At 45.4% G+C, this 27,846-nt stretch overlaps 1 protein-coding gene and 1 long non-coding RNA gene across 3 annotated transcripts in view; both read right to left on the bottom strand.

The window, feature by feature from the left end:
* Nucleotides 1–22,030, bottom strand: part of PLCD3 (phospholipase C delta 3) — a 91,721-nt gene extending 69,691 nt beyond the window's left edge. For both annotated transcript variants that reach the window (XR_014162168.1, XM_081883965.1), the window contains exon 1: nt 21,723–22,030. Coding sequence is in view for 1 of the 2 variants with exons in the window: in XM_081883965.1 (XP_081740091.1) it covers nt 21,723–21,861 (139 nt within the window). In the remaining variant the exon portion in view is untranslated. The remainder of the gene's footprint in view (nt 1–21,722) is intronic.
* Nucleotides 22,031–24,700: 2,670 nt separating this feature from the next.
* LOC309354414 lies at nt 24,701–27,760 on the bottom strand. The gene is made up of 2 exons (XR_014162275.1): nt 27,423–27,760; nt 24,701–24,899 (listed from the first exon to the last, which is right to left on the bottom strand). It is a non-coding gene; the product is annotated as an uncharacterized lncRNA (long non-coding RNA).
* Nucleotides 27,761–27,846: the final 86 nt, after the last annotated feature.

The raw sequence follows: 27,846 nt of genomic DNA, 5'->3' as shown, positions 1-27,846 counted from the left end.
AGGACTATACGGCTCAAAAAGGCCTCAGAAACTGACCAACAGTGGATGTTCATCTTTCTAGGAAGATAATGCCTAAAAGGTGTGGCAGGCAAGGCACAGCTCAACAAGTCAAGCAAGCTGGCATCATGGTTAAGTCATTAAACCGCCTTGCAACATGCTCTAAATCTCGGACGTTTCATCTTTTAGACCAGGCATCCCAAAGCTATTAAGGCTTATGATTGTCAGGTAAGCATCTAAGCAACAAACAGAAAGCAATGAAGTCCAATAATTATGTGGTGCTCAGGTGAGTGATTTAGGGACGCGGGTGGCACTGTGGGTTAAACCACAGAGCCTAGGACTTGCCGATCAGAAGGTCGGCGGTTCGAATCCCCGCAACCTAGCAGTGCAAAAGCATGTCAAAGTGCAAGTAGATAAATAGGTACCACTCTGGCGGGAAGGTAAACGGCATTTCCGTGCACTGCTCTGGTTCGCCAGAAGTGGCTTAGTCATGCAGATGACACCAAACTGGGAGGGGTGGCTAACACCTCAGAGGACAGGATCACACTTCAAAACGACATTGACAGATTAGAGAACTGGGCCAAAACAAACAAGATGAATTTTAACAGGGAGAAATGTAAAGTATTGCACTTGGGCAAAAAAAAATGAGAGGCACAAATACAAGATGGGTGACACCTGGCTTGAGAGCAGTACATGTGAAAAGGATCTAGGAGTCTTGGTTGACCACAAACTTGACATGAGCCAACAGTGTGACGCGGCAGCTAAAAAAGCCAATGCAATTCTGGGCTGCATCAATAGGAGTATAGCATCTAGATCAAGGGAAGTAATAGTGCCACTGTATTCTGCTCTGGTCAGACCTCACCTGGAGTACTGTGTCCAGTTCTGGGCACCACAGTTCAAGGAGGACACTGACAAACTGGAACGTGTCCAGAGGAGGGCAACCAAAAGGGTCAAAGGCCTGGAAACAATGCCTTATGAGGAACGGCTAAGGGAGCTGGGCATGTTTAGCCTGGAGAAGAGGAGGTTAAGGGGTGATATGATAGCCATGTTCAAATATATAAAAGGATGTCACATAGAGGAGGGAGAAAGGTTATTTTCTGCTGCTCCAAAGAAGCGGACACGGAGCAATGGATCCAAACTACAAGAAAGAAGATTCCACCTAAACATTAGGAAGAACTTCCTGACAGTAAGAGCTGTTTGACAGTGGAATTTGCTGCCAAGGAGTGTGGTGGAGTCTCCTTCTTTGGAGGTCTTTAAGCAGAGGCTTGACAACCATATGTCAGGAATGCTCTGATGGTGTTTCCTGCTTGGCAGGGGGTTGGACTCGATTGCCCTTGTGGTATCTTCCAACTCTATGATTCTATGTTGGCCACATGACCCAGAAGCTGTACACCGGCTCCCTCGGCCAATAAAGCGAGATGAGCACCGCAACCCCAGAGTCGGTCACGACTGGACCTAATGGTCAGGGGTCCCTTTACCTTTACCAGGTGAGTGATTAACTTTTAAAGATGTTCCTGGGCCAGGGTGCAGCTGTAGGCCCAGGAACGGAAGAAGGATCTGTCCTACTTGGGATTCCAAAACACACTCGTCTGATTCGATCTGAGCAGATCATGACCAAGAGGGGATCAGTGGTCCACTTCAGAATCCACAATGCGGCACATTCAGTGCTGGATTTACGTAAAAGCTAAACAAGTTATAGCTTAGGGCCCCACTCTCTTGGGGGACCCCAAAAAATTTAGAGGAAATTTAAAGGGGGAGGGGGAAACCTGGATGTACATTTTCCAAAATATAAGATAAAAAACAAATAAAATAAAACCTACATACAGCAACAGTGTTTTGTGTTGTGTAGGCTCCTATGATGTAAGTAATGCTAGCCTGCTCCCTAAAATACTTCTTAATTGTATTTCAGTTCAACAATTACTTTGATAAAATGCATATTTTGTTATGTGCAAACAGATACCTATTAGGTCCATAAATTACCATATAGCATATATTCAACACAAAAAAAGCAGCGACAATTTGTTGTTGACAAAGGACAGCTGGACATATAAAGGGCCCCATTACCTTCAGTAGCTTAGGGCCTCATCAAACCTAAATCCAGCCCTGGGCACATTCCATTGTTATGAAGTATTCGAAGGGTTGAAAACCATGGTTTAAAGTACCTATGGGATGGTTTAAGGGCTGCACACTATCTCTGCCTCCCTGACCCTATTTTTCCTTTAAAACTTTTCAGCTAGTGCTGTCCAGTCAACCCCACAACCTGAGTGACTAGCATGTGGAACTCCTTGCTACTGCAGGCCTCAAATGAGTGCAAATGAGCACCTGGGAGAAACAGGCATTCAGTCGCTCCAGGGGTAGGAACAGAAAGATCTGTCCAGTTTACCGGTAGTTCTCCATGTTCCTCGTTTTCCCAATCTTAAATTCAGTCCCACACATTTCCATAACAATGTGTTTTTTCCACCAGCTTTTTAGGGCAGATTTCTCTTAATAAACTTACTTTTGGATGCAGTTTTGACAAATGTATGCACATTTTTGCAAGCATTTTCTCTCTAATATAATGCATTTCAGCATGTTATTTCCGTACTAATATATGTACTTTTGTACACACTTTATCATAGTATATACACATTTTTGTACACATCACTTGGATGAAGCAAAATTTGTAGAAGTGCCGGTTTTGAAGGATGGCTGTGTTTAGGCTCAATAGCGTTTCAAAAACTGCAGGTTTGGCAATTCACCTTTAGGTGGGAACTGGGGAGGGGACACATCATCCATACTCCCGGGGGGAACTTTCCAGGAACAGTATGGCTCCCCTCTCAACCCTATGTTTACACTAAATTTGCACAGTGAAATTGGGCTGATATGATGTGGTTTAAAAACTGAATATATGAACAAGTAGATATACGATGAAATATGTTGTGGCAGCTAATGTGTAATAAAACAAATCTCATATTGATATGGGCGATCAGTGTTAAGTCAATAAATTTGGGATACTTTTATTTCTTCATTCCAAACATTTGTGGGTAGCTCAGCTAGTGAGACCCTTAATGACAGGGTCATGACAATGAACCCCCTCCAGTGCTTATGAAAACAGCAAGTCAGCACATAACACTCAGCAGACTAAGGTCTTTAAAAAATAAATGCTGTTTTCACACTGTTAAAAGTACAAAAGGGGAGAGCAGCTGCAGATCTCCTAAGGGAGACAGAGACAGAGTCTTCGAGAGCACATCCAGCTGCAGAAACACCTGGAGTAAGAACTGAACCAAAAAAACAGATGGAAGATCATGTGTTGGAAGAAAAACAGTCTCTGAGGTATGTGTGTGTTCCATAATACGAATGGAGGCAATTATTGTCACTCTGTGGTGAAGTAAATGCACTCGGTCTGGGACGCGGGTGGCACTGTGGGTTAAAGCACAGAGCCTAGGACTTGCTGATCAGAAGGTCTGCGGTTCGAATCCCTGTGACAGGGTGAGCTCCCATTGCTCAGTCCCTGCTCCTGCCAACCTAGCAGTTCAAAAGCATGTCGAAGTGTAAGTAGATAAATAGGTACCGCTCCTGCAGGAAGGTAAACGCGTTTCTGTGCGTTGCTCTGGTTCGCCAGAAGCAGCTTAGTCATGCTGGCCACATGACCCGGAAGCTGTACGCCGGCTCCCTCGGCCAATAAAGCAAGATGAGTGCCGCAACCCCAGAGTCGGCCACGGCTGGTCAGGGGTCCCTTTACCTTTAAATGCACTCTGTACATGCTCATAAATGCATGCCCTATTTTTTCTTCATTTACCCCTGGTATTGAAAACTCTCATCATTTTTCCATGATTCCCAAAACCCCTTGCCTATTCTTGTTGCTATTTCACCACCCCCTGATCTAACCAAACTGAACACAAACATCCAAAAGCTACACACAAAAAAAGCAAAAACATATTCGGCAGCATATAGGTTTTTAAGATTCATAATGCCAGTGTATGAAAATGTGATGGGGGGGGGGTGGATTTTGTGACCCACTCCAGAAATATCGTGGCTATAGAAAGCAACTTCTCCCCCCCCCCTTTTTTTTTTGCAAAATGCTCTGAGGTTTTATTACAATCAAGCGGTATATAAATGCTGTGAAATAAAATTAATTCAATAAATTACAGCAATAATTAAATTGCCAAGAAGCCAAACGAGCAACAATGGTGACAAAAACAACCCATCCAAAGTGTGTTAATAGAGAATATAAAATGATCCTGGAATTTGTTCGCCTCTTAGGTCTTTTTTATTGCTTCCTGTGTGGTAGAACTCAGAACGGGGGGGGGGGGGGGACAAAACAAAAGCACTCACAAAACTGTTTTCTAAACACAGATCCACCACCTCTAATATTTTATTTGGAATTATCTTGTAAATCTATCATACAGATCCCATTCTCACAGTTACTGGAAGCCTCTTCTCCATTATTTTAAATTTCTAAAGATTATTTATTATCCTAAGGCTCAGATCATGGCACTCAGGAAGTAGAGGAGCTCAAGGGAACAGTTCCTGTCAATGCAAGAGCCAAGTCTTGGAGAACTTTTACATTTTTTCTTTTAAAAGTGCATTCTTCTAACTATTCTCCTGTACTGTGGAATGTTACTTCCAGAACGGCTTAGTTGTCGAACAAATTGGCTCCTGAACGCCACAAACCTGGAAGTAAGTGTTCCGGTTTGCAAACGTTTTTCGGAAGCCGAACATCCGACGCAGCTTCTGATTGGCTGCAGGATGCTCCTGCAGCCCATCGGAAGCCGCGCCTTGGTTTTCGAACGGTTTCGGGAGTTGAACAGATACAGTTCAACAACCAAAGTACCACTGTACAGAATTCTTATCCTTTTCTTAAAAGTGTTTTCAGAATATATTATTCCTTTATTGCTCTCTAAGTGAGGAGGAATTAAAGAACCTTTTAATGAGAGTGAAAGAGGAGAGCGGAAAATATGGTCTGAAGCTCAACATCAAAAAAGATCATGGCCACTGGTCCCATCACCTTCTGGCAAATAGAAGGGGAAGAAATGGAGGTAGTGATGAGATTTTACTTTCTTGGGCTCCATGATCACTGCAGATGGTGACAGCAGTCATGAAATTAAAAGACGCCTGCTTCTTGGGAGAAAAGCAATGACAAACCAGACAGCATCTTAAAAAAGCAGAGACATCACCTTGCCGACAAAGGTCCGTATAGTTAAAGCTATGGCTTTCATTAGTGAGGTATGGACGTGAGAGCTGGACCATAAAAAAGGCTGATCGCTGAAGAATTGGTGCTTTTGAATTCTGGTGCTGGAGGAGACTCTTGAGAGTCCCATGGACTGTAAGAAGATCAAACCAATCCATTCTGAAGGAAATCAGCCCTGAGTGCTCACTGGAAGGACAGATCCTGAAGCTGAGGCTCCAATACTGTGGCCACCTCATAGGAAGAGAAGACTCCCTGGTAAAGACCCTGATGCTGGGAAAGATTGAGGGCACAAGAAGAAGGGGACGACAGAGGACGAGATGGTTGGATAGTGTTCTCGAAGCTACCAGCATGGGTTTGACCAAACTGCGGGAGGCAGTGGAAGACAGGAGTGCCTGGTGTGCTCTGGTCCATGGGGTCACGAACAGTAGGACACGACTAAACAACTAAACAACAACAATTTCTGTGTTGTGCTCTACCACGGAATGAGGTAGATACTCACATTGGGACAGCATGCTGGGAAAGGAGGTAGACAATTCAATAACTTCCCCTCCCCCTGGAAACCACCAGAAACTGGACAAAAAATCAGATCGCATCCAGCGATCTAACAGCCCCTTTAGCCTATCCTTGGACACTTAGCATGTTGGTCAACCCATTGCAAAAGTCGCCTGCAGGCTTTTCCCTTTCAAACTTGCAAAGATTACCTTAACGGCCAAGAATATAGTTTTTAGGCAACCTGAAAGGAGGAGGAAACAAAGAGGAGGGGAGGAAACTCAGGAGACAGATTAATTTTAATGAATAGGTCTGGAAGCAACATGTGCTCCCAAAGAGACAGGGCAGCGGCAAGCTTCTTGAGCCAAGAAAACACTGGAGCTGTGAGCCAGAAAAAGGTGGTGCTTTGTGTGTACGTTTGGAAGCACAGTTCCAGTTGTTGCATTTTGAACCAGAACAGCTCTTCCATCAGGAGATAAAAGCTGAGTCCAGCTGAAAATCAATCAGCTTCCAGAGTGCTATCAGTGATCAAGGCTGGATAACTGTTTTGGGGCTTGCCTAGCCCAGGCAGGATCCTGCTATTCAGTAATTCATCGATCCAAAGGATTGATGCCCTTGAGGTGCATTATCTCCAGGACCAAGTCAGACTTCGCCACTTGCATACCTGTGCCCCATTACATCCAGGTTTTGCTGAGCATCCGTTGCAATTTGTTTAGGAGGCAGTTATACAAGCACAGGGATGCAGGCTGGCGCTGTGGTCTAAACCACTGAGCCTCTTGGGCTTGCCGATCAGAAGGTCGGCAGTTCGAATCCCTGCGACAGGGTGAGCTCCCGTTGCTTGGTCCCAGCTCCTGTCAACCTAGCAGTTTGAAAGCACGTCAAAGTGCAAGTACGTATCTATCTGCGGCAGGAAGGTAAACACCGTTTTCGTGCTCTCTGGCTTCTGTCACAGTGTTCTGTTGCACCAGAAGCGGTTTAGTCATACTGGCCACATGACCCGGAAAGCTGTCTGCGGACAAACGCCGGTCCCCTCAGCCTGAAAGCAAGATGAGCGCCACAACGCCATAGTCGCCTTTGATAGGACTTAACCTTCCAGGGGTCCTTTACCTTTACCTATACAAACACTCATCCCGTATTTATCCAGGTATGTTTACAAGGCAATATACATTAGTCATACATCCATCTCCTATTTTCCAATACCTTTCCCTGTCACTTTCCAAACTGCAAAACGCCAGATTCTTTTTTTAAAAGGGGCTTTGCTGTCACTAGGGCAACGGCACATGTTAATCCACTTTGAGTGCGCAAACGTAACGTTCTGATATGCACTCGAATCACTCCCACAAAACGGTAACAATTTGGAGAATACCCCAATACAGACTTCGCTAAACATCAGTAGTCACCACCATCGGTGGCAGACAACAGGAGTTCTTGCTGTCAGGAAGAGATCTCCCTGGGGCATCAAGCTACAACTCTAAAGATAAGGGTAAAGGGACCCCTGACCATTAGGTCCAGTCGTGGCCAACTCTGGGGTTGCGCCGCTCATCTCGCTTTATTGGCCAAGGGAGCCGGCGTACAGCTTCTGAGTCATGACTAAGCCTCTTCTGGAGAACCAGAGCAGCGCATGGAAATGCTGTTTACCTTCCCACCACAGCGGTACCTATTTATCTACTTGCACTTTGACATGCTTTCGAACTGCTAGGTGGGCAGGAGAAGGGATCGAGCAACGGGAGCTCACCCCGTCGTGGGGATTCGAACCGCCGACCTTCTGATCGGCAAGCCCTAGGCTCTGTGGTTTAACCCACAGCGCCACCCACGTCCAACTCTACCAGCTTCCAAATCTCCTAACTACCTAGGTACACTATTTTAATTCATTGCTGGAGAAGCAGTAGTTTCCAATAGGGGAAGAGAGAGTAAGAGCATGGAATTTTGCAAGCTCTGTGTCTGGAGACGGAAGTTTCAAGCCTCGCAGTCCTAACAAACAGGGCTGTATGTTTGCAAGAAGACTTTGCCATCAGCTGGTCTGGGTAGTCCTGGATGGTAAAACAACAGACCAGACAAGTTTAGGCTTGTCTGTGCGTGCCAGACACTTTCTGTGCACAGGGCAGGGAGGTGCCAAGAGCACACCTGGGGATGTTTTGTTCTTCTCTGGAAATGTTCTCCGATGTATCAGTCTTCAACCTGTTTTAGACATGGAACCCACTTGGAACCTCAAACAGCAACACAGGGCATTATTATTTTTTAAATCATAGTTGCTTGCCTTTCTCCTCTCTTTCTTCACTGAGTACAAAGGAAGGCAGGACCCGTAGAAAAAATTGAGGCAGGGGCACTTTCCCCCCACCCCTGTAAAATTGGCTGCTGCACCTGTTCAAATTCTGTCTTCCTCCCAGCTGTTAAAGGTACAGGAGGAGCAGGGTCGGCCCAAGACATTTTGCTGCCTGAAGCAGAAAAGCAAATGGTCAAGGTGCATGGCACTTGAGGCCGGTCAAGTTAGTTTGGCAACTGAGGAAGAAAATTGCAAGAGACCAGCACAGGCAGAAAAAATACAATACAGTGGTACCTCGGGTTACAAACACTTCGGGTTACCAATTCCGCTAACCCGGAAGTTGTACCTCAGGATGAGAAGGGAAATGGCATGCCAGCGGCGCGGCGGAAACAGGAGGCCCTATTAGCGAAAGCACGCCTCAGGTTAAGAACGGTTTGGGGTTAAGAACAAACCTCCGGAACGAATTAAGTTTGTAACCCGAGGTACCGCTGTATTAAATTACATTAACGATTTGGTCCCTTTCGTGTCGTTCAAAATCAGCTGGTACCTTGGTTCCCGAACGGCTTAGTTGTTGAACAAATTGGCTCCCGAACACCGCAAGTAAGGGGAAGTAACTTTGCCTAATAGTGGAGCCGGCCCTGTGAGGGGGCATCTTGGTTATTCTGGTTTCCCTTTTTCTACTCTCTCTCTCCCCCTCCCATGAAAGCAAAAAACAAACAAACACCCTAATCAAAATCTGGTGGCAGCACCACTCACACGACTTAACTCTTAACATTTATGTGTAACCTGCTTGCAGGTCTCAGCCCACCAGTTGAAAGCAGATATTCACAGCCATGATGGCCCTTCACAAATAGAGTCAAGCCGGTCCAAGCAGATATGATCTCATAGATGATTATATATATATTTCACCCAAGCACCTTAATACAGCACATTCCGATCTCTATATGAGAGGTAGCTCACCTAGAGTTGCTTAAGTTTTTATTTATTTATCCACATAGTTGCAATTTATAAGCAGCTTTTAAATAAGGCATAAAAATGGGCTGTTTAAGGTATGGATGGCCTCAGGGTTGGAACACTCGCTCCCAAGATGGATTAGGCACCAGAAGGCAAATATGTAGACACATAATACCTTGTAATTACCTTGGCATGCATTTAACTGTAATTGTTTTTAGAATGTTTTTAACTGCCTCAGAATGTTCTTGCTTAGTTTTTGCTTCTCATTTGTGCTATCTGTTTGTCATCCCGTGCAACTTGGGGAGAAAGGGTGGGATATAAATTTGATAGATGATGATGATGACGATGATAATAATAATAATTTTATTATTTATTTATACCCCACCCATCTGGCTGGGTTTCCCCAGCCACTATGGGCGGCTCCCAACAGAGGACCAAAAACAGAATAAAACTTCAAACATTAAGAACTTTCCTAAATGGGGCTGCCCCCAGATGTCTTTTAAAAGTCAGATAGTTGTTTATTTCCTTGACATTTGACAGGAGGGCGTCCCACAGGATGGGCGCCACCACTGAGAAGGCCCTCAGCCTGGTTCCCTGTAACCTTGCTTCTCACAGTGAGGGAACCACCAGAAGGCCCTTGGAGATGGACCTCAGTGTCTGGCCTGAACGATGGGGGTAGAGATGCTCCTTCAGGTATACTGGGCCGAGGCCGTTTAGGGCTTTAAAGCTCAGCACCAACACTCTGAATTGTGCTCGGAAACGTAAATAGTAATATGGATACTATTTATTACCACAACCCACTCATCCAAGTGTTTAGGAACAGATAACTTGATGAGGGACGCAGCAACCATTTTCCCAACGGTTCTCGTTTTCGTGCTTCATGGAGGAAGAACTGTTAGCTTTATTAGCAATACGGGTGAAACATACATTTTTCAGTGACAACCACAGGTGTGGTCCCAGAGCAACTGCTGGGTGGTCAAATCTGACCCTGCAATTAATTTCCACCTGAAATCTCTTACCTACACAACCCCAGAGCTCATCCCACAAGCACAGAGCAGGCACACAGCAGAAGAGGTCCTGGAAGCTATACAGTCATACCTCGGAAGCTGAACAGAAGCTGTTTGGGAAGTCCGTTCAAATTCCAAAAAGTTTGGAAACCAAAGCATGGCTTTCGATTGGCTGCAGGAAGCTCCTGCGGCCAACTGGAAGCCGCGCCAAACGTTTGGGTTCCAAAAGAACGTTCGCAAACCGGAACACTCACTTTTGGGTTTGCGCATTCAGGAGCCAAAACATTTGAGTGCCAAGGCGTTCAGCTTCCAAGGTACAACTGTAAATGGTGAATCTCCACTCACTTCATCGAAAGATGCATTAGTACCGCTAGCCAATCTAAGCTGGCAAAGTTGTGAGGGAATATAGGGAGATCAGTCATACCTTTAAGCAGCAATAAAAACCTTTAGTTGCATTTCCTCAAACAAAAACGTACTGAGATGCAATTCATACCACCCAGGGCCTCTCTTGTGGCAAGACTGATAGTTCACTTGCGAAAAACCCTTTCCTTGACCCCACTCGGGCTAGAGGCAGACAACAGTTTTTACAGGAATTGGAAAGTCTGAGGGAGGCGTCATATCTCCCATACTCAGATTCCAATTCTTTCATCCTGTGCTCATGTGTACAGTGGTACCTTGGTTCTCAAACTTAATCCATTCTGGAAGTCTGTTCCAAAACCAAGGTGTTTCCAATAGAAAGTAATGCAAAATGGATTAATCCATTCCAGATTTTTATAATCAACTCCTAAGACAGCAATTTAACATGAATTTTACTATCTAACGAGACCATTCTTATCCATTCTGAAGGAAATCAGCCCTGAGTGCTCACTGGAAGGACAGATCCTGAAGCTGAGGCTCCAATACTTTGGCCACCTCATGAGAAGAGAAGACTCCCTGGAAAAGACCCTGATGTTGGGAAAGATGGAGGGCACAAGGAGAAGGGGACAACAGAGGATGAGACGGTTGGACAGTGTTCTCGAAGCTACCAGCATGAGTTTGACCAAACTGCGGGAGGCAGTGGAAGACAGGAGTGCCTGGCGTGCTCTGGTCCATGGGGTCACAAAGAGTCGGACACGACTAAATGACTAAACAACAACAACGAGACTATGTATCCATAAAATGAAAGTAATAAACAATGTACTGCAGTCACAAAATCAATCAATCAGTAACTGAACTGGGTTCCACACAGTCACAAAACAAAACCAAAAGAGCCGCAAAAACAAAAACGTAAAATAAATAGCAAAAACAAGCTGACCTCAGCGTAACACTCAAAATGGAAGCGTCGTGCTCAAAACGGAAGTTTAACACTCAAAACGGAGCATGTTTGGCCTCTGAAAAAAAGTTCACAAACTGGAACACCTACATCCGGGTTTGCAGTGTTTGGGTTCCATGTTGTTTGAGTACAAAGGGGTTTGAGAACCAAGGTACCTGTAGTGGTTCTAGGGGTTGCTCGTGCGTAAATCGTTGCCACACCTGGCTGGGCTACTTGGGTGAACCCTTTCTGTCTGGACAGCCTCTCACCCGTGGCTGTCTCAGTCGCTGGCAGAATCCGTCAGTGGGCGTTTCTTGAACTTCTTCCAGCAAAGTTCTTTGACGCCAAGTCTCCGCCTACTCTCCCTGCGCGGAAGTCTTCTGCGCAGGGAGGGTGTGGGCAGCGGATGACCTGTGCTCTCCCCACTGGTCTCCGGCAAGGAGTCCTGGAGCCTCCTCTCCGATTCCCCCTTCTGCCCCCCTTCTCCACTGGTGCTACGCTGATTTCCTTCCCCAGCAGATGGGCTGCCTCTCTCCCTACTGGGACCCTCTCCGGCATCCCTCTGGAGCCTTCCCTCCGCCTCTGGCTCCGATGGCAGTTCCCTGACAGTACCACTCTATTTTGACACCACTAGCAAGTAAGATTTGTAAGCGTATAGCCTATCCCCCACTCAATGAAGCCTGTGAAATAGATACGGCAGGGGCAACGTGACTTGCCCAAAGCCCCCCAACAAGCCTAATGGCCAAGCAGTAGCTTAAATTTGATTTTCTCATTCAAGTTGGGCAAGCTCTCTCGCTATTCCACACCCGTGCTGATTTTGCACACCAAAAAGACCGGCGCCCGTGATTCATTGCAGATCTGGCACCATCAGGGAAAGACCACGTGCTTTGGGGGGAGGGTAGTCCGCTGCCCCCCGTCAAAACAGGCAATACATTGAGGGACGTGCAAAAAGTAGAGGCAGAAATGCATTCCCCAATCTGTCTCCCAAGCTCTCCACAGCAACTATCTTTTTTTCCCTTTATTTATTTTTTAAATTGTCTTTATTTCATTTTAATACACCACATACAAAAAGAAAATATGAAGATACACAGATATCCATCACCTCACAACTAAGAAAGAAAGAAGAAAAGAAAAATCCAAAACAACAACACCAATACATTGAATATGGCTCACAATACATTTAACATAAAAATGACTTTTTCCTATGTAGCTGACTTATATTTCTCATCTGTTATTCAGTGCCATATTATAGCATATTTTGGCTTTAATGTTATTTATTCTATCCTAGGTTTTCCATCAGATTTAAAACTCCGACTGAAGTTATTCAAATGCTGTTACAGACTTCAAACTGTTATTTTTCAAATAAATTTTAAAGACTTCCCATTTTGTGGTAAATACTTCCTTTGGTTTATTTTTTATTCTTTCTGATAACTGGTCTAATTCTGCATACAGTGGTACCTCGGGTTAAGTACTTAATTCGTTCCAGAGGTCGGTTCTTAACCTGAAACTGTTCTTAACCTGAAGCACCACTTTAGCTAATGGGGCCTCCTGCTGCCGCCAGAGCACGATTTCTGTTCTCATCCTGAAGCAAAGTTCTTAACCCAAGGTACTAATTCGGGGTTAGCGGAGTCTGTAACCTGAAGCGTATGTAACCTGAAGCGTATGTAACCCAAGGTACCACTGTATTCAGTCATTTTTTTTGAATCCACTCTGATCTAGAAGGGACTTTATCACTTTTCCAATCTGTTGCAACTTTCTGTGGGAAACCTGCTTGCCAAATCGGATCGTTCGGTTCTGTCTGCGTTGCCATTCCCTTGAAATCATCTATTGCTCTGTTTCAGAGAAAGGCCCTGGGTGTTTTTGTGCATGTGCGTCTTGCTTGCGCTTACTCTGCCCCATAGACTCAGCCTGCAACCGTATACATACACGCTAACCTGGGAGCAAGTGCTTCTCTAAGCAAACAGGACTGCTCTGTTAGATGCTGCAGAGAAAGACATTCCTCCACATATCTTTCGCTGAGATTACAAGTGGCGCTTTGGCCCAGCCAAAGTAAGAAGAAATGGAGTGCAAGAATACAGAATATTCATTGTTCCACTGCTGGAAAAAACACAAGGACACATCCTGGAGAAATGAATCTGCTAGCTATCAACTTCAGGTAAGCATGCCAGCTCTTTCAGAACACCAAATTTCAAAATGAATGCAAATTCCACACTGATTTTGGTTATTGGAATCGCTCTGTTCTTCAGGCCCGTGAAACTTGTGACCCATCAAACCAAACAAAGCCTGCCCAGCCAGGGGCAGGTCTCACTAGGGACTAGCAAACCTCTTTTTGCAGCTTGCCTGAGGCTGAAAAACAAGGGAGCTGTTCCTTCTGTCTTTATGCACCATCCCCTCTCCTGTTTTCTTCTCTCCTCCCAATAAACCCATAGGTTCTTCTCGTTCTTCAGTAGCCACCATTGAAAAAAGGATGCTGGCCTAGACCGAGCCTTGGTCTTATCTAGTTAAGTTTGTATATGTTCTTTACAGTGGTACCTCAGGTTACATACGCTTCAGCTTACATACGCTTCCGGTTACAGACTCTGCTAACCCAGAAATAGTACCTCGGGTTAAGAACTTTACCTCAGGATGAGAACAGAAATTGTGTGGCAGCAGCAGGAGGCCCCATTAGTTAGAGTGGTACCTCAGGTTGAGAACGGTTTCAGGTTAAGAACAGACCTCCAGAACAAATTAAGTTCTTAACCTGCGGTACCACTGTACTGCCAACCATCATGCAATACCCTCCAACATTTCTCTGATGAAAATAGGGATGTCCCATTCTATAATGGCAATTTTACTATTTATACCAGGGGTCGGCAAGGTTTACCTTGCCTGGGCTGGATCACTCCCGTGGAGATCCTCTGTGGGCCAGGCCGGCGCAGTGCAATGCCAGAAATCGCGTCTGTGCATGTCCGCGGCACCGGACATTGCTTCTGCACATGCCCAGACGCCGAAAAGCGCACTTGCGCAGAAGCAATTTCCGGTGCTACAGACATGCAGAGACGTGATTTTCGTCGTCTGCGCATGCACAGAAGCGATTTATGGAGCCGCAGAAGAGAGTCCCTGCGCTGCGCCGGTTTAGCGCAGCGCACTGGGACTCACCGAGTGGGCGGCTCGGTTCTGGGGCAGCTCGTAGGCCGGGTAATTGGGCTTCCGGCCCATGGGCCACACGTTGCCGACCTCTGCTTTACACCCTACACATCATACTAGATCACTGCAGCCACTCTGGGCAGTTTCCAACATATATAAGGTAAAGGTAAAGGGACCCCTGACCATTAGGTCCAGTCGCGGACGACTCTGGAGTTGCGGCGCTCATCTCGCTTTATTGGCCTAGGGAGCCGGCGTACAGCTTCCGGGTCATGCGGCCAGCATGACCAAGCCACTTCTGGCGAACCAGAGCAGCGCACGGAAATGCCGTTTACCTTCCCGCCAGAGCGGTACCTATTTATCTACTTGCACTTTGATGTGCTTTCGAACTGCTAGGTTGGCAGGAGCAGGGACGGAGCAACGGGATCTCACCCTGTTGCAGGGATTCGAATCGCTGACCCTCTGATCGGCAAGCCCTAGGCTCTGTGGTTTAACCCACAGCGCCACCCGCGTCCCTTACTCCCAACATGTATAAAAACATAATAAAACATTAAACATGAAGAAAACTTCCCTATACAGGATTGCCTTCAGGCGGCTTGGGGGCGGGTTGGATGATCCCATACCCTCCAACACTTCTCCAGTGAAAATAGGGACATCCTAAGGAAAAGTGGGACATTCCAGGATCAAATCAGAAACTGGGATGGCTTCCCTAAATTACGGATGTCCCTGGACAATAGGGACACTTGGAGGGTCTGTATACATAGCTAGGGGGTTCTTGTGTTCGACCTGCCGAGCTGCAAGTTTGTGCGTACCTGTTCTGCTGGAATGTCCAGAAAAGCCAAATCTTGCGATCTAGGCTGTGGAACTGTTTCTCTAATATTAAGAGGGGGGCCTTCGCAGTGAGCTTCCCAAAAGCCTATGCAGAAAAAGAGATTACAAGCAGAAGGCTGGGCAAATAACTACATCAGCTCCTGTTCCAGGGAAAAGAACGAAAACCTACTGACAAACGACCACAGCAAGGATTGCGAAATCGCTGTCACATTCTCTAGGGGGAGAAAAATGCTTTGCAAAGTTACTTGGGAAAATATCACACTGGCATCAATTTGATAAAAATGAAATAAAGTCCAAGCACCAGCTAAGAGAACCAGAAACAGACATGGCAATAGTTTCTATTGAGCTCAGACTGTGCAAGATTTCGTGCTGGAAAAGTTCCAAGAAAAGGTATTGTGAGTCACAGTTTAGATTTCATAACCCAAATTAGATTAAACAATGAACAAGATTAGAATACGTATCAAAACACAGCTCACAATTTATTTTACATGTATATAGCAGAAGCAGCTGACGCTAGAGTTCATGCTTTCTATCTGCACGTAATTCGAGCGAAACGTTATGGCCCCCGTCCAATGAAAGTGGCAAGTTAAGAATACACACACATCCAATGTAGTTGTGGATTTGTGAGTGTCCATTGCCATCTCCCCAGAAGAAGGGGCCTATGCCTGGAAGACACTCCTACTATTCGGGGGGGGGGGAATACTGTGGGGGCAGTTTAAAGCACTGGTCTTCAAGGGGTGGGGTGAGAATCCACCAGCAGATAGTGTCTGATCCAAGGTGGGTCACAACAGGATCAGAACCACCACTATTATTATTATTATTTGAATTTATACACCACCCTATACCCGGGGGGGGGGGTCCTTAGAGCAGTTCACAGAATAAAATCAAGATATAAAACCACAAAATAACTAATAAAAATAAAAACAACAACCCAATAGCCCGCCCCCCCCAAAAAAACCCTCCACATTTTAAAAGGGCATAGGATGTAAATCAGGTCAACTACAGGCCTGGTTAAAAAGGAACATTTTTGCCTGGAGGCTTAAAGGTGTATAATGAAGGCGTCAGGCGAACTTCCCTGGGGAGAGCATTCCACAGATGGGGAGCCACTGCAGAGAAGGCCCCGTTCTTGTGTTGCCACCCTCCGGACCTCTCAAGGATGCAAATATGTGGTAAAAGATTGAGAAATGAACTGTCGAACGCATCTTTGGGTTGGGGTCTGAAAAAGTTTAAGAGTCCTTGTTCTGAAAGGAAAGGCACCCACCCCCCAGTGGAAACGCCAAAGGCTGTACAGTGGTACCCTTGTTTACGAACTTCATCCATTCCGGAAGTCCGTTCTTAAAGCAAAGCGCTCTGAAACCAAGGTGTGCTTTCCCATAGCAGCGGGGGGCTCAATTTACAAATGGAACACAGTCAACATGTTCTGCTTCCGAGGTAAAGCTCACAAACCAAAACACCTACTTCTGGGTTTGCAGCATTCTTAATCCAAGTTGTTCATAAACTAAGCTGTTCTTAAACCAAGGTACCACTGCACAAGCATGTTACCCTCTCGCGACCACGGAAATCTGGCAACCTAAGAACAGAGCTCCAGGTGAAGTCCTCAGGTTGCCATTAGACTGGCTTCCACACAGGGACTGAGTTAGCTGAACATGGAGGAAGAAAGCACATTTGATTCCAATCAACAACTCCCCTCTACCTTTGCAAAGGACTGCTAAAGCTGCAAATGGGGCAGATCCCCTAAAACTGGGGTCAGCAAACTTTTTCAGCAGGGGGCAGGCCCACTGTCCCTCAGACCTTGTGGGGGGCTGCACTATATTTTGAAGAGAAAAAACGAACGAATTCCTATGCCCCACAAATAACCCAGAGACGCATTTTAAATAAAAGGACACATTCTACTCATGTAAAAACACGCTGATTCCTGGACCGTCCACAGGCCAGATTTAGAAGGTGATCGGGCTGGATCCGGCCCCCGGGTCTTAGTCTGCCTAAAGGGGAAAGGGAGCCCTGACCATTAGGTCCAGTCGTGGCCAACTCTGGGGTTACAGCGCTCATCTCGCTTTATTGGCCGAGGGAGCCGGCGTACAGCTTCTGGGTCATGTGGCCAGCATGACTAAGCCGCTTCTGGCGAACCAGAGCAGCACACGGAAACGCCATTTACCTTCCCGCTGGAGCGGTACCTATTTATCTACTTGCACTTTGACGTGCTTTCGAACTGCTAGGTTGGCAGGAGCAGGGACCGAACAACGGGAGCTCACCCCGTCGCGGGGATTCGAACCGCCGACCTTCTGATCGGCAAGTCCTAGGCCCTGTGTGGTTTAACCCACAGCGCCACCCACCTACCCATGCCCTAAAACCTCAATGGATCCTGGCAGAAGAGAAAACTGGAGTTTGGGGCGTATATGATTGGGTGTGCACCATTCAACATTTTAATAGCTCCACCCCCAATCAAAACCTCCGTGCTGTTGCATCTCAAAGAAAAAAATCCCTACAGTTAGCCCCCACCCCACCCCAAGATTCCTCACAGACCCCCCCCCCAATTTATTCCTGTTCAGTGTTGGATTCTTGTGTGCTTTCTGGACTTGGCGGACACAATTCACGCTTTTTGTAATCTGTGGGCATGATGACTGCTGTTTCTCTACCCTTCAGAACTAGTCCATTCATTCCAATTGTCACCCCAAAGGGCTCCTTTTAAGGTGTGGCAGGCGACGACCAGGAAAAGAGCCTTTTCAGAAGTGGTTCCTTACCTCCCTCCACAAGGAAACCTGCCTGGCGCAGACACAGTCATTTAGGCACAAGGAGATATTTTTTAAAAATCTCAGCTTCTTCACAGTGAATTTGGCTTCTGCTCAAGGTGATAGGCATTTACTTGTAGCTAGTTTTAAGGAATTCTGCATACAAGTTAAATAAACAGGGAGACAATACACAGCCTTGTCGTACTCCTTTCCCAATTTTGAACCAACCAAACCATTGTTTCATATCCAGTTCTAACTGTAGCTTCTTGTCCCACATAGAGATTTCTCAGGAGAAAGACGCCTGCTTCTTGGGAGAAAAGCAATGACAAACCTAGACAGCATCTTAAAAAGCAGAGACATCACCTTGCCGACAAAGGTCCGTATACCTATGGTTTTCCCAGTAGTGATGTATGGAAGTGAGAGATAGACCATAAAGAAGCCTGATCGCCGAAGAATAGATGGATTTGAATTATGGTGCTGGAGGAGACTCTTGAGAGTCCCATGGACTGCAAGAAGATCAAACCGATCCATTCTGAAGGAAATCAGCCCTGAGTGCTAACTGGAAGGACAGATCCTGAAGCTGAGGCTCCAATACTGTACTTTGGCCACCTCATGAGAAGAGAAGACTCCCTGTTGTTGGGAAAGATTGAGGGCACAAGGAGAAGGGGATGACGGAGGACGATATGGTTGGACAGTGTTCTCAAAGCTACCAGCATGAGTTTGACCAAACTGCAGGAGGCAGTGGAAGACTGGAGTGCCTGGCGTGCTCTGGTCCATGGGGTCACAAAGAGTCGGACACGACTAAACAACAACAAAGTTTTTAGGAAATGTTATTGAATGTTACTATTGCATGTTTACAGTTTATATGTAAGAACTGCTTAGATATTTTTTATTATGTTAAGCAGTATCATTTTTTAAAATACAAATAATAATCTCCAATTTAATTATTGTGAGACATTCCATACTCAAGGAATTCACTTTGTCTGGATATTCCCCAGAACCTTTCTTCCACTGAGTTTAACAAAACCACATTCAGACCTTTCACTTCTGGAGAGAATTAAGCTGTGTGAAATAGGCAGAACCAGGTGGCTGTTTTCATTTACTGTGTCTTATATCCATTTCTGTTAGGAATGCAATCTTTAATTGACAGAAAAATCAAATTCCCAGCTGCTGATCACAGGAGCAAATGTTTAAGCAGGGGATTAGAAATAATAACACTCAGTATTTATACAGTTCTTTTGAACATCCAGAGTGCTTACCGTACTTTAAAACTGCCAGGAAGTCCGTATCTCCATATTGTAAATAAATGGAAAAGCTAAGCAAGTGAATCTTTAAGACCAGCTAATCAGTTCTCTTTAGTGACTCTGCTACAAGAAGTGTCCTCATTGCTGGTCACACTAGTTTATTTTAAAAATCCATTTGTACTATTGAAACAGTGATTTTTAAAAGAAATAATGAAAAGAATCCTTTATTGCTAAGTGGTAGCTCGCGGATATAAAATTCTTATCCTATTTCTTCCAATGTCCTCCAAGGGACAACCGTATTTAATTGACTAATATCAATTCTGGATATTAAACCAGAAGTAGGCTTTCACAGAACGAACACCTGTAAGTGGGGAAGAGACTTATGAACTTAATAAAGGATTTTTGATGTAATCAGATAGCTGGTTAAAAGCTACCTCAACTTAGAGAAATCAACTAAAAGACAGTCCTAGTCTATTGCAACTCGTGATTTTAAAAGTGTATATATTCACTAGGGCTGTCATCTTTAACTTTTTCAGGCCCAGGACCCAATTTTAACCCAGACATGCATTCTTTAAAACTTTTACCATTTATTCGCAAGGTGGTAGTGCTCCTGTTGCAACCCACCTCGGATCAGGCCAAAACTCCCTAGTGAAGCCAGAGTATACGTAAGATGAGAAGGCTGAAGGATGAAATCAAATCTAGCAACGAGGTAACGTATGAGTTCCTATATGTTTATTTCATCCATCAATCTCCACTCTACATAGGGCTTCTGGTACCATGGTAGAGATTTATTACCAAAAAAGTCTCTTGCAAATAAGACTAGTCTTGGTCTTGTAAAGATAAAGGGATCCCTGACCGGACGGCTCTGGGGTTCTGGCGCTAATCTCACTTTATTGGCCAAGGGAGCCGGCGTACAGCTTCCAGGTTATGTGGCCAGCACGACTAAGCCGCTTCTGGCGAACCAGAGCAGCGCACGGAAATGCCTTTTACCTTCCCGCCGGAGTGGTACCTATTTATCTACTTGCACTTTGACGTGCTTTCGAACTGCTAGATTGGCAGGAGCAGGGACCGAGCAACGGGAGCTCTCCCCGTCGTGGGGATTCGAACTGCTGACCTTCTCATCGGCAAATCCTAGGCTCTGTGGTTTAACCCACAGCGCCACCCGCGTCCCTTAGTCTTGTAGCTTCATCCAAAACCAAATTTAGCACCAACCACTCCCAGCTTTGGCCATGCCTCTTCTTTAACGAAACTGCTCAATTTGACTCAAAAAGTAAAGCAATTACTTCTTCTTCTTTTTAACTTTCACCTAGAGCGAAAATGGTGCTGTGCCCTGCTCAAATCTCAAGAGAAAATGTTATCTAAAGGTAAACACTGAGAAATTTTAAAGGTTTATTGCAGCGGTTCATTCCAGTGACATTGCTAAGCCGTTTCTGACCACAAACACACTGCTTTTTCCCCACTGCCTACAGTACCCTACTGCTCCCCCCCCCCCCCGTTGGTAATACCTCTGTGCTTCCCAGCCTTTCCCCCCACTGACCACTTGAAAATTGCTGATAATCTTGACATATGACTTCTGTCTGTGTCTTGTGCTAGATGCCATTTGGTTTTTAATGTATTTTTACAAGCACACCACGGATAACCTGAATTAAGCTCGCAGACTGCTGCTGACCCGGGCAAAAGTAAACATTTGATTCCCATTCAAAAACAACAACAAATAAATCAAAGGATAGCAGTTTAAATCCCCTTCGCTCAAATCCGGTTTAGTACAAGAACTCAGGTTTTCCATTAAGCCACCCAGCAGCTGACCGAAGGAACTTTTGACAATCATTTGCTTAAATCTTACATTCTTCACTCTCTCCCCTTCCCCCCGAAAATATTTCCTACTGCCTAAAGGGCAACTTGCGGTTAAGGCACCTGGCAAATCAGAATCACTCAAGAACCAATTATTCAAATATTACATTATCTGTGCCGAAGTACAAATTACATTCAGATTAGTAAAAAAAAAAAAGCACTTTGTTCTTTTTAATCAGGTCACATGCCTCAAGGCTGATACGGTATGGAAAATAGGTCCCGCACCGTGCAAGGAGACAAATTAAATCCTGCGTTCCTGGAGTTATGGCAACACCCAGGCTAAAAGCAGCCCGCGTTTAATGTCGAGACAGAAAGAAATGTTCGTCTGGAAACACATTCCTTTGCCCGCTAGAGAAGCCCACCCCCAATTTACACTCCCTATCCGCTGGGGCACCGGGAGCGATTTCAGCGGTGACAGAAATGCACTCTGCAGCTGCTCAGAGGCCCTCTCGTCTCCTTTGACGCCACCTCGCTCCAGCGCTAAATAAATATATTGACTCATTTAACTTCTCCGCAGTGTTTTTGCTGGACCTAATTAGCGCCAGGGCTCAGCCCCCGCACATATATATGCATATGCGGGGGCTGAGCCCTGGCGCTAATGCATATGCGGGGGCTGAACCCTGACGCTAATTAGGTCCAGCAAAAACATTGCGGAGGAGTTTTGGAAAGAATAACCGACAGGAGGAACTTACAAAGTTAGGAAAGACTTGCCGGGAGCGGGGAACTCTCCTTTTTTTTAAATTCCCACCGGGCACTTCACTTCTCTGACTTACCCAGTTTCTTGAAGGCGCGGTGCCCGGAGAGTTTGGGAACGATTGCGCACGGCTGGCTGGAGAGCTGTTGCTGCTGCTGTTGGCGCTGGCAGCAGCGCTGCTTTTCCCCGCACGCCTTTTTCTTCCTGCCGCAAATCATGGCTGGGAGAGACTTCGCGTTCCCGTCTCGGCCCGGAGCCCCTTCTCGGCCGCTTGTTTTCGTTTTGCCCCCCTTCTATCCGAGGCAGAGACGGAGCAGGCAGCCCGCAAGCAGCCCGCCCTCTCCGCGCGCCTGGGCGCCTCCTCCAGGACTCCGGGGCGCAGCGCGCAGATTGGAGAGGCGGATCTTGGAGGCGCTCGCATTTCAACGCCGACGCGCTCCGCCCTCTCGCTTCCACTCGGTGGGAAGGAGGGATCCGGTCTCTTGCGCTCCCCCGCCTGAGCCGCGAGGAGGATCTGTGTCCCCTTTGCCCCACGCCAGGGCTGTGTCCTCGAAATAACGAAACAGCTATTAGAAGTCACCCCAGAACTGGCCCTGGTCAAGATTTTCCAGTGGAATAATGCCCACTCGCATTCTAAAGAGCTTATGAACCATCTGCTCCGTCTCTAGCTCTCTCATTTTATTTCTGCTTTTCAGGTTTATACATTTCACCAGTGCTTTTTTCCTTAAAAAAATGTTTAGGGGTACTCTCATTTTCCCACTCATATTGAAATACTGCCCCTCAATGAGGCCAAACTTAGATTCACAAAATGTTTAGGGGTGTGCGTCCCCCCAGAAAAAGCACTGCATTTCACTAATTTTACAATCATTTTAACATTTCAAAACTTGACTTCCTTCCCCCTCTTTCTGCATTTCCTTAAACTTATTTTTAATATCTTCTGCATATCCAAATTCACTTAATTTGCTCATTTAGTTTAAATATATACTCTTACAAAACTGCAGGTTATTACAATAATCCTGCCAATGTTTTTATCTGTTTACAATTTATCTGTAAATATTCAGTAAATCATTTCCATTCTTCTATAAAAAGTTTGTTATCTTGATTTCTCATTCTTCCAGTAAGTTTCGCCATTTCTGCATACTCCATGAGTTTTTATATCCATTCTTCCTTTGCTGGGATTGTAATCCAAAAAAAGGTTGCAAACCGGGACACGCACTTCTGGGTTTGATGTGTTTGTAATCCAAAACGTATGCAAACCAAGGCGTATGGAAACCAAGGTCCACTGTAAAGGTAAAGGGACCCCTGACCGTTAGGTCCAGTCATGGACAACTCTGGGGTTGCAGCGCTCATCTCACTTTACTGCCCAAGGGAGCCGGCGTACAGCTTCCGGGTCATGTGGCCAGCATGACTAAGCCGCTTTTTGCAAAGCAGAGCAGTGCACAGAAACACTGTTTACCTTTCCACCGGAGTGGTACCTATTTATCGACTTGCACTTCGTGCTTTTGAACTGCTAGGCTGGCAGGAGCTGGGACCGAGCAACGGGAGCTCACCCCGTCGCGGGGATTCGAACCACCGACCTGATCAGCAAGCCCTAGGCTCTGTGGTTTAACCCACAGCACCACAGGTACCACTATACTTCTTCTTAATTGTATTTCAGTTCAACAATTACTTTGATAAAATGCATATTTTGTTATGTGCAAGTGGCTTTAGACACCTATTAGGTCCATGAATACCATATAGCATATATTCAACCCAAAAAACAGTGACAATTTGTTGTTGACAAATATACATGAAATTCTTCCAACTTTTCTTCTTTTTTTCTCTTTATTTTTTTCCTTTTTTCTCTTTTGTTCCTTTTTTCATACATATGTTCTTATTTGAAATATGTATGTATGTATTTGTAATAGTTTGCTTATATTTTGTAACAATTATGTTAAATAAACAATGAAATATTTTTACGATTAAAAAAAAGAAGACAAAGGGCAGCTGGACATATAAAGGGCCCCATACCTTCAGTAGCTTAGGGCCTCATCAAACCTAAATTCAGCCCTGCAGCTGTCCCTTACAGGGATCAAACTTGCAACCTTGGCGTTATCAGCACCATGCTCTAACCAACAGAGCTATGGGAGGTCCTGTCTGGGATATGTTGTGCACCTGAGGATGTGCAAGGGGGTGGGGTGTCCCCATTTAGGGCAGTAAGAAACCTCACTTTGTCATCAAGTTGTTGTGTTGGTTACAGTAAGGAGGACATGCCGTCCAACATTTCTCCAATGAAAATAGGGGCATTCTGTTCCATACTACTACTACTAATAATAATAATTGTGTTATTTATATCCCACCCATCTGACAGGATTGTGCCAGACACTCTGGGAGGCTTCCAAAATATATGAAAACATTAAATATTAGAAAGCTTCCCTATGCAGGGCTGCCTTCAGATGCCTTCTAAAGCTTGTCTAGTTACTTATATCCTTGGCTTGGGGGGTAACATAACTCCATACCCTCTAACATTTCTCTGATGACAATAGGAACGCGGGTGGCGCTGTGGGTTAAACCACAAAGTCTAGGGCTTGCCGATCAGAAGGTCGGCAGTTCGAATCCCCACAATGGGGTGAGCACCTGTTGCTCGATCCCTGCTCCTGCCAACCTAGCAGTTCGAAAGCACATCAAAGTGCAAGTAGATATATAGGTAAAGGTAAATGGCGTTTCCGTGCACTGCTCTGGTTCGCCAGGAGTGGCTTAGTCATGCTGGCCACATGACCCGGGAGCTGTGCGCCGGCTCCCTCGGCCAATAAAGCAAGATGAGCGCTGCAACCCCTGTGTCGTCCACGACTGGACCTAACGGTCAGAGGTCCCTTTAGCTTTTTAAGGGAAATTGGGACATTCCATATCAAATCAGAAAGCAGGACGGCTTCTGTAAATCCAGGACTGTCCCTGAAAAATAAGGTCACTTGGAGGGTCTGGGAGGAGAGGTCATAAAACCCCTCATCTGAACTATGAGTCCACTGATAAAGGTTTGCTTGGTAATTGTGTACACACAGAAGGAAACGAAGTCTTCCATACGGCATACAGGTTTATTCCTTAATCTGAAGATAAGAAAGTATGAACCCACACATCAAGAGAAGGAAGGCTAGATTAAATCATTAAATTAATCAGCAATTGGCTGTTTAAATACTTTTCACCTGTGCTAGCAAGCCGTTCACTGATCTTACAATGTTATTATTACACTGCAAGAATGTGTGTTCTTGATTGTTGAATACTGTAAAGAGAGAGAGAGAGATGCAGGTTAACTCTGCTGAATAAGAAAAAGGAAGAAAGAACATTTGTTGGGATTTCTAAAAATAAATCAGATTCCCTTTCTCCTGTCCAAGCTGTAAATGTAGGGCACACAGTCCAATATACAAACTGCTAAGTAGACACAAAAAGTACTATATAATAGCATAACTGGGTCTGTGGTTAGACACTCCTGTGTTTGCGTTGTCAGCAGTTCAAGTTCTTTGTATGATGCTCAAGGAAATGGTCACTTTGCTACCAGCTACAGTTCTCTAATAACTCCCTGCACTGTTGTTCTGTGTCAAATCGGTACCTTAGCTTTGTGACATCTTGTATATTTAGTTCTATACCCACATATACAGATGCTTGCTAAAAGCTTAGATATATTTCCAGTGCTTTCCACCTGACAACATATTGTTGTTGTTTAGTCATTTAGTCGTGTCTGACTCTTCATGACCCCATGGACCAGAGCACGCCAGGCACTTCTGTCTTCCACTGCCTACTGCAGTTTGGTCAAACTCATGCTGGTAGCTTCGAGAACACTGTCCAACCATCTCGTCCTCTGTCGTCCCCTTCTCCTTGTGTTCTCCATCTTTCCCAACATCAGGGTCTTTTCCAGGGAGTCTTCTCTTCTCATGAGGTGGCCAAAGTATTGGAGCCTCAGCTTCAGGATCTGTCCTTCCAGTGAGCACTCAGGGCTGATTTCCTTCAGAATGGATAGGTTTGATCTTCTTGCAGTCCATGGGACTCTCAAGAGTCTCCTCCAGCACCATAATTCAGAAGCATCCATTCTTTGGCGATCAGCCTTCTTTATGGTCCAGCTCTCACTTCCGTACATCACTACTGGGAAAACCATAGCTTTAACTATACGGATCTTTGTTGGCAAGGTGATGTCTCAACATCTTAGTCTGTAGCTACTTGCAGACAGATGGTTCCCAGTGCTAATCAATGGTTGCTCTTCTTTTTCTAAGCGACAAATAAAATTTGAAATTAATTGACCTTCTGCAGGTTCACGAGCATTGTGTGTTTTCTTTTCTATGAACACATCCCACTCTGGCCAATATAAGCCTGAGCCTGAGGTACACACACGTGATAATAAATGCAATTTCTACAAATTCTTCTTCTAAATTGTGGTGCTCTAAGAGGTTAGATAAAGATTCAACATATGTGAGCAGCACCTAGTAAGATCATGAATCTCTTCAGTTGCCCCCTACAAGCCAAATTATTTCAAGATCTAAATTCTGGAAATTACGAAAGTATGGAGCATATACAGATCTAGAGGCACAACCAAAAGATAATCACCAGTTTTTATAGTGTCCATGCGCCATCAGTTTTGCGAGTTTTATCATGTCATACTTCAAAAAGTGAAAATCTGGACACAAAAGTTGTTGAGTTTGTTTTGCAAAGGAAATTCACCAAAATCTACACCTCCAACATGTCTTGCCATACATTCGGATTTACACACACACACACACACACACACCTTTTAGTAGATGTGTTTTATTAATCCAGCATTAACAATTATTACTCCAGTATGTACAAGGCAGCAACGCCATCTTGAGGCCAAAACCTGATAATCATTTAATCTGTATTTCATAAAATCCTTATGGCTGTGCCATAATAATATTGTGAGTTGAGGAGTGTGGGGAAGGTCACCTGTATGCCTGAATCTCTTCTAATTCCTGGATCCAGCAAGGGTTAAAATCTAATGGAGGATTCAATTCAAGGGCCCCTAAGTACGGGTCATTAGGGTAACAAATGAAGTGGTTTTGTGCCAGAGGACAAATAAGTTGGCCTCCATCCTTGAACTGGGTGGTAGTTAGAAAGACAAAAGTTAAGGCCTGTGTGATAAGAGACCTGAGACAGAAGCAGGCTGCAGGCAGAAGCCTGGGAGGAGAGATGCTTATTTTTAAAATTGAATTAAAGGCTGTGGCTATGGTAGAGGTTCCATGCATCCAGACATAGGCAGAATACTGCAGTCGGAAACAGTGCCCGGTCAGAAATATTAGTAGTAGTAGTAGTAGCAGTAGTAGTATGTACAGGGTGAGCTCCCGTTGCTCGGTCCCTGCTCCTGCCAACCTAGCAGTTCGAAAGCACGTCGAAGTGCAAGTAGATAAATAGGCGGGAACAGTGGCGTAGTTTGGGTTGTCAGCACCCGGGGCAAGGCAAGTAATTTGCACCCCCTAACCCGTGGATTTGCACCCCCTAACCCTAACCCCCAGATGCTGCGCCCGGTGTGGCCGACCCCCCCTGCACCCCCACGCTACGCCACTGGGCGGGAAGGTAAACGGCGTTTCCGTGAGCTGCTCTGGTTCGCCAGAAGCGGCTTAGTCATGCTGGCCACATGACCCGCAAGCTGTACGCCGGCTCCCTCGGCCAATAAAGCAAGATGAGCGCTGCAATCCTAGAGTCGTCTGCAACTGGACCTAACAGTCAGGGGTCCCTTTACCTTACTGCAAAACTGATGGTGGAAGTGTCATCTCAAACACCAGATAGTCCCCAAACAAACCTTTTCATCACTTGGTATAAAGATCCGTCTCAACCAGCCTTGATCTGATTATTAACTTGTCTCTCCTTTAGCCAAGACTTGGAGTTTATCCTGATTGTGACATCATACTTGACATCAGAATGAAGTGCTTGCATTCAACCAAGGCTGTCGCCATGCCGACCAAAGTGGTTGTCCCATAAACCTTGGCAACTAGGTAAACATCAGCCAGATTCTCCAGCAACTTTGACGTCGGGTCTAATAACCTAATATTGAGGAAAAGTTTTAGTATAACCTGAAAGCCTGCCTCCAGTGTTAAGCGAACCCCAAGTTCCAGTCAATCTAATTATATGTGTAAACTTGTTGTTTAGTCATTTAGTCATGTCCGACTCTTTGTGACCCCATGGACCAGAGCACACCAGGCACTCCTGCCTTCCACTGCTTCCCG

Source organism: Podarcis melisellensis (assembly GCF_964234715.1).
Source record: "Podarcis melisellensis genome assembly, chromosome: 13".
Lineage (NCBI taxonomy): Eukaryota > Metazoa > Chordata > Lepidosauria > Squamata > Lacertidae > Podarcis > Podarcis melisellensis.
The sequence above is the reverse complement of the archived record's forward strand: the minus strand, read 5'-3'. Positions and strand labels throughout refer to the sequence as shown.